The 7,012-nt window shown below is 35.2% G+C and overlaps 1 protein-coding gene across 3 annotated transcripts; it reads right to left on the reverse strand.

Annotated features, from left to right (window-relative positions):
• Positions 1–456: 456 nt before the first annotated feature.
• Positions 457–6,597, reverse strand: LOC135838050 (uncharacterized). 3 transcript variants are annotated; one of them, XM_065353580.1, is made up of 7 exons: positions 6,137–6,597; positions 6,003–6,052; positions 5,692–5,930; positions 3,430–3,783; positions 1,138–1,388; positions 853–1,050; positions 457–762 (listed from the first exon to the last, which is right to left on the reverse strand). In XM_065353580.1, the coding sequence occupies exons 4-6, from the start codon at positions 3,599–3,601 to the stop codon at positions 883–885; spliced, it is 591 nt and encodes a 196-aa protein (XP_065209652.1). In that variant the 5' UTR covers positions 3,602–3,783; positions 5,692–5,930; positions 6,003–6,052; positions 6,137–6,597; the 3' UTR covers positions 457–762; positions 853–882. The 3 variants fall into 3 exon arrangements, with proteins under 3 accessions (XP_065209652.1, XP_065209653.1, XP_065209651.1); XM_065353581.1 differs by lacking the exon at positions 6,003–6,052 and having other exon boundaries at positions 5,692–5,825; positions 6,325–6,597; XM_065353579.1 differs by having other exon boundaries at positions 5,692–6,259; positions 6,325–6,597.
• Between the last annotated feature and the right edge of the window lie 415 nt (positions 6,598–7,012).

Here is a 7,012-nt window from a genome sequence, read left to right on the forward strand (position 1 = left end):
AGCGATATCGAAAACATACAATTTCATGTGTCACACGATTGAAACTATTTTTTTTTAGGTTACCCCCATTTGGGGAGGTGCTGGAAGTCGTGGATAGGTCCAACTGTGTTAAAACGGTAGCTCGGAAAATTGTTGGCTATCTGTACTTTTAGTAACGTGTTACCAGTGGTATATTTTCCCCACTAAAAATTCATTTAACTTATTCCCCCCTCCTTACAAAATTGCAAATCAACTTAAGTATTACAATAAATCAATGTACAAATAGACACCTTAACTTTAGAATTATAATTATTTATAATTATACCTAATACATATTCTTTTTGTACATGCACTTGTTCAAACCTACAAAACGAAGAGAAAAACACAAAAAAGAATTTTACAAATAAATGCAAATAATAATCAACACCCCCCCACCCCCCCCCCCCCCATTTGTCCCAAGTACAAGTAAAACGCACAAAAGTCAGAAAAATATATAAGTACAAGAAAGACAAAATACAAAAAAATACATACAAAAATACAACATTTTTTTTTTTTTACAAAAAAATACAAATGATTGCTCATCGGTGGCACGGTGGCTAGGGATAAACAGCTGACCTTCAGCCACCGGCGGCTTGAACTTAACAAAATACTCTCTCAAATTTACATAGCCTACATAATGTATGTGGAAATAGCTGCCGAAATTTAAAATGGAAGTTCACTTTTGATTCGTGAACTTCCATATTTTCATTTAGGTACCTTTTGAAGAACATCTTCGAAGTCAATCTGGAAAAAAAATGAATTAATATTCAAAAAACAAAAATTACAAAAAAAGAAGAAATTTAGAAAAAACAAAAAAACAAAAAATAAACCTACTCTCATGTCTCATTGCCCAATAGTGCACGTTTACAAAAGTGGCGCGACGGCAAAGGGCACACTGCGTGCCAACCCACTTTCCGCTTTGATTTCAGGACAGCAGAATAGGGAGAACAGTACAGGACATGCAGCGCAACGTCCCCTTCGGATCCCAGTATTCGTGCCTTTGTGGGTTATTTTTTGTTCCCCTCCAACCATCTGAAAAATTGAGAAAAAAAGAAGATGAAACAGAATTCAAAGTAAAATAACAAATAATTTGTACACAAAAAAAAACATCACCCTTACCCTTGTTTCTCCAATTCGATCATCTTCCACAGCCGGCTGAGAGGGACCAGCTACAGGCTCCTCTACTCCACCTTCTGCCACCGCTTCAACCCCAGCCAGGGGCTCTAAATTTTGTCCTACTTCTGGAGCCTCAATCTCCATAGCCTCTTCCCCTTGGGCGGGGTCAGGCCCTGTTGGCTCCGGAACGTCATCATTTGAGGATGATACTGGCGCGTCAGGAGACCCCAGGCATTCCTCCATGCCTTGCAATTCTAAAAACAACAAAAAACACAAATAAATAAACAAATGATTTCAAAATACATAAATATTGAACACAAATATTTACCCTTTTCCCAAATTTCACTCAACATTTTGACAACCCCCCCCCCCACACACATCACAAAAAAAAGCGAAATCCGATCCCTCACCTTCCGACGCATAACCAACTTTTCCCCCAAAAACGAAAAATCAAACTTTTTTTTTCTTTTTCATTCCAAATTTGAAAATTAATTTTCCCATAAATACAAAATTCGATTCCCCCTCCCCCTCCCCCAACCACAAGAAAATTACATTCTCTGAACAACACATTTTTCTTTTTCTTTTTATAGAAACGTAGACGACATTCAAATTTTCTGTCACAAAAAAAAAACAAATAAAATTCAATTTTTCCCCCAAAATTCGAAAACTTGAATTTTATTTTCTCCCAACACCCAAACGAAAAGTTAGATCGAAAAAACACGCAAAAATACCATACCTACGAAAATTTTGAGCACTGCAGTTCATTTTCAGATTTTTGAAAAATTTCAAAATGGATATCAAATTTGATTTCAAAAAATATACCTATATATATGTAAAAAATCATCAAAATTTCAAAAAAATAAATTAGAGAACTGCCTTGGTTTCACAACACATTTAAATTCATTTTTTTTCTCTGCTTTCACTCACGCAAAATTCAACTTTAGAGAAAAAAACTCAGAACTTCATTTTTTCCCCTTCAATGGAAATTCTATTTTTTTCACACAAAATTAAAACATTTCCCATTCCCCTCGAAATTCGAAATTCTACTCCCCCCCCGTCCACAACTTTTCCAGCAGAAAAATAAAAAAACCATAGTCAATTCAATTTTTTTCTAAACAGAATTCGATCACTTTTCTTTCAAAAATCGTTCCCTAAATCCAAATTCAAATTTTTTTTCTCATCAAAAATAAAAACTCATTTTTCACTTCCATCAAAAATTCAAATTTCAAATTGATTTTTTTTTCATCGAAAAGTGAAAACTCATTTTTATCTTCCATCAAAATTCAAATTTTCCCCCGAAAGCAAAATTCAACCTTTTTTCTCAAAAATGAGTTACTTGAAAATCACCTTTCCCTCAAACACGAAAATTCGATCCTCTCTTTCCAAAAAAAATCATTTTTTATCTCCAAAAATGAAATCTAATTTTTTTTGTAAGTATTCAAAAAGAAATTGTACATATTCAACCTTTTATTGCAAAATTTTCGTTGAAATTTTTTTTTCAAGTTGATCAATATTTCCCCCGGGTGAATTAGAAAACTGAAATTGGAAGGTCTACGATATCGCTCAAATTGAGTTGAAACTCGCTCAACGATTTTTCAGCCTGTTTAACTCTTCGGAGATCGATAGAAATTTCGAAAAAATTACATTTTATAAGAAAAAATATTAACCCATACTGACCCTGGATAGAACTTCGCATTTTTTCAAGTCGAAAAAAAAACCTAATATGCCTTAACAAATTCCTAATCTTGGGTTCCTACTTACTTATTGTGGAAAATCGTTAACCATAACCTCAAGGCTCCAAATCACTTCATTGGTATCTACATGTTAGAATAATTAGCGTGCAGTTTTGGAGGAATGGGCTGCGCTGAAGTTGGGTACCTCGAGACAATGTGAAAATAATGGAAGCCCCCCTACCCGCCCCCTGAGGGGGCTGGGACCAAACTGATTACTGATTACGGGTTTCTTACTTACTGGGTGGGTAGATATTGTAAAAAAATTTGAGCGAAATCGAAAGACAAGACTTTCAAAATCGCATTTTTTTTTTGGTCGAATGGACATGGAATGACCCTTATGCTTTATCGCTTCGTTGATCTTGTCGAAGGGTGATAAGTGAGTGATAACACTGATAACTGATAAGATAACGATGAGGAACTCGTAAAATGTACATAAAAATAGTTTTTTCTAATGAAAATAAAAATTTTTAAAAAAATTGCGCTTCTTTTGCAATTTTGACTTGTGAGAGAAAATTTCAAGAGATAATGATTGCTTACTTAATATTTAATACAATATTCTTACCTTGACTGACTCGGGAAACTGCTACGATCTCCATGTCCAACACAATCAGCTCTTGCGTAATCAGGGCTCGTTCGGGGTAGGTTAAAACTACTACACCGGTGTCCAACTTGTCTGCTAGCATTTTACCATCCAACTTTTCTTGTATTGATCTCAGGACTGCGAGGTTCGCCATTGCGACTTCTTGAATCGTTTCAAAATGGACTGAATAGTAGTCTGTTTGTATGCGGTGAGAGGGAATTTCATCTTCGGGAATGGAGTCGTCCCACTGTTCCTTGGTATGAATCTCCGCTGATTTGCTCAGGTTTTCTCAAATCACCTCAGGGGTTTTCAGCCGCTCTGTTTGCATCGGTTGACCTAGTGAATTTTTTTTTTCATTATTTTGAGATAATAAACCAGACAAAAAAGAGGTTTGTGAAACACTCGACTCATTTACATTTTGAATACTGTTACCTTCTAATAAATCTAGGTGATTATGAAGTCTAACCAGAGTTTTAGTTAATGTAAGGAGACAATTGAACAATTTTGGATTATTTGAAAATTCTGCCATTTCTTTCTTTGATCAATCGATTTTCCAAAAAAAATGGTCTAAGATAGGTAGGTAATTAATTACGTAATGTCGTGGGTTTCAAGTACGTGAAAATAAATTGGTGATTTATCAAATAAATCATCGCGAATGCTGGCGGTTCGAGCTGAGAAAAACGACATCAATAATTGCAGAAAATTGACCAAAATCGGAGGTATTGATTTAGTATCAAGGTCGACGCACTCAGCATACTCAAACTCCGTGGAGAAAACGTAGTCATAGATACGTACAGACGATGCAGATGTTTGTATTTTAGTATAAAATTTCAACCAAATGATGTTTTTTGAACGAGCATTTTTTTTTAAACAGTTAAAAACAAAATATATAAAACGAAATTACGAACCGTTTGGTTTCTATCCCGGATGGGCCCCCATTTATGTAACGAGCATAGCAACGTTTTGCGAAAATATGCACGAATAAAAATACGTTTTATTTTGTGAAAACGTAATAATATGACAAAAAATAAATGCAAAAAAAACGAAAAATAGCAAAATAATTATTTCGGAAAAAATAACATGGCGAATAATATCTAATAAAAAAAATAAACGTAGTCAATTGACGAGATGAATAAGAATAGAATGACGAGAGAAAAATTTTCAGATTACAGAAATGTCAGAGAAAAAAACAAAAACATTGACGGCGCCGAATATTACTTATTGGAATTTTATTATAAAATGATCGCCAGAAATGAACAAAAAATTAAACAAATCTTTAACCACAAATTAATGGATTTTTAGCCACGAATTTGACCGTTACACTAGCTCGCGCTGGATGGTGACATTCCAACTCCTAGAACTACTCCTGGGCTGAGATACTTGGAGGATGGTTGGGAGGGGGGGATTTCAGCCTCATATGAAAACATTTTCTAGGGTGGTAGAAAATGTGACTCTCGGGCCTTCTTAAAGGGACCACCCTAGATAATTTTTTGCAGTAAAATCGTTGTTGGACAAAATGCTTTTTCCTTGTAGTTGGGTAATTCTACCAATATTACACTATTTTGATATATCGTTTTCAAAAAAAATTAAAGCAGTGGAGGAATTTTTTTTTGGTCAAAGTTGGTAGAGTACCTACCCCAGACTTCATTTTCAGCATTTTGCTCAATTCATATCATTTAGGGGAGGGGGGAGAGCCATTTGAAATTTTCCACCTCCGTGGCCAGCCACGGTCGTGGAATTACACTGCCCTGGCACCTAACCCCCCGCACCTATCGACTACACTACACACGGACTCGCATCTCTCTCTAGACGATGACGAGTGAACTAAATGGGTAAAATAGGATCAACAGCCGTTCGGTGGATAAACGGATCAATCATTCGAGTACAATTAATGGTTGAGGAAAATCCACCCTCAACTCAAGTGGTAAAACGTTATTTATTCGTCGTAAAAGTACATGTAACTTTGATATGAATTATTTTATTCGAAATAATAAAAAAGAAATCTTACAAAAAAATTAAAAAAAAAGAAACTTCATTTTTAATGACTTAAGGTAAATCACAAAAAAGTAACTTGAATGTAGGTTGTAAAAACAAAATCACAAAACAGTAACTTAAGTACCTATAGTAAAAACATGAAAAATTTTTTTGGAACTTTAAACTTGAAGTAAATCACCAAAAAGTAACTTAAGTATAGTAAAAAAAATGAAAAAATTGATCAAGGAGCAAATCATCGAATACACTCACCATTTCAAGTATCGGCAGTGATTTTTTCTTCTTTACTGTACGTTTTACTCCGTCATCCATAGATACCTCCCATGATTCGTAATATGACGTTTCATTCGTCGAAACGGCACTGAGATTAAAATTGATTTGGTTGCCTGCACATAAGTCACACGTACCTACGTAAATAACACTTCTGGGACTGGCTCTTCAGTCTTCACAATAAATTTCTCGTTTAATCAACTCGTCAGGATTCTTGCAAGCTACAATTTCCAGTCTTTTCAGGGATTCAGTAATTAAGCGCATATTTTCATGTTTGATACACATATACCTACATGTATCGCGATCGGTAAATTTTGGTATTAATACCCAGAAGGGTCTCAATCTACAGAACAAACCATAGCTTAAAACAAATTCACTTTTCTCGCAAAATTTTCGGTGCAAATATTTTAAGCTGTTGGATAGATACCGCTTCTGTTTTTTTTTTGCGAGTAATTGTATCTTTCTTCCCAGGGCTGAGAGAAGAATTTTCGTCATCTTCGTAGAATTGGCGCACTCTGTATCTTTAATCAAGTTCATTTGCCTTCTGGCCCTTCCGAACAATTTTCGTGGTAAGAACACGTTTGGGAGATGAAAAAAAGGTTTTGCATAACTTACCTGAATGAATTCCTTAATAAAACCGCGAACAGAGTTGGGTTCTTGTTACCTAAGTCGATAAAAAAAAGTTGCCGAATCCTGCTGATGGGTCATTCCATGTCAATTCGACCAAAAAAATGCGATTTTAAAAGTAATGTCTTTCGATTTCGCTCAAATTTTTTTACAATACCTACCCACCCAGTAAGTATAAGTAAGAAACCCGCAAATCAGTTTGGTCCCAGCCCATCAGGGGGCGGATGGGAGGGGGGGGGGCTTCCATTATTTTCACATTGTCTCGGGGTACTCAACTTCAGCACAGCGCATTCCTCCAAAACTATGATACTTTGATCAAAACTGATTTCACAGTTCGAAAGGGTTATTGATTTAGATCTTTTTCAGCACTTTGAAATGTTCAAAATTTTAAAGTTGAACTTTTAAATTGAAAGTTCAAATTTCAAAATGGTGCTGTAAGTGGGAGATACCATTTAAAATTCTGAAAAAAATTTCCATAGATGTACCTTTTGATGTTTTTTCAAAATATTCAAGTTTTTAAATGGGATCTCTTAATGGAAGGGGAGCACCCCCACCCCTAATTTTGAGAAAAACTTTCAAAAAAAAATCTGGGGCATATGATATATCGAACTGTATGTTTTTGATAACGCTGAACACGAATATGACATTGGATTTTTGATTGGACCCCATCCACGGC

This window comes from Planococcus citri, chromosome 2 (assembly GCF_950023065.1).
Source record: "Planococcus citri chromosome 2, ihPlaCitr1.1, whole genome shotgun sequence".
In the NCBI taxonomy this organism is placed as follows: domain Eukaryota; kingdom Metazoa; phylum Arthropoda; class Insecta; order Hemiptera; family Pseudococcidae; genus Planococcus; species Planococcus citri.

Excerpts from the sequence above, each read along its gene's own strand:
- LOC135838050 (XM_065353581.1), bottom strand. The coding sequence starts at position 3,601 with ATGGCGAACCTCGCAGTCCTGAGATCAATACAAGAAAAGTTGGATGGT. Across the intron at positions 1,389-3,429 it reads AGTTTCCCGAGTCAGTCAAG|AATTGCAAGGCATGGAGGAA; the intron begins GTAAGAATATTG and ends TGTTGTTTTTAG. Across the intron at positions 1,051-1,137 it reads ATCGAATTGGAGAAACAAGG|ATGGTTGGAGGGGAACAAAA; the intron begins GTAAGGGTGATG and ends TCAATTTTTCAG.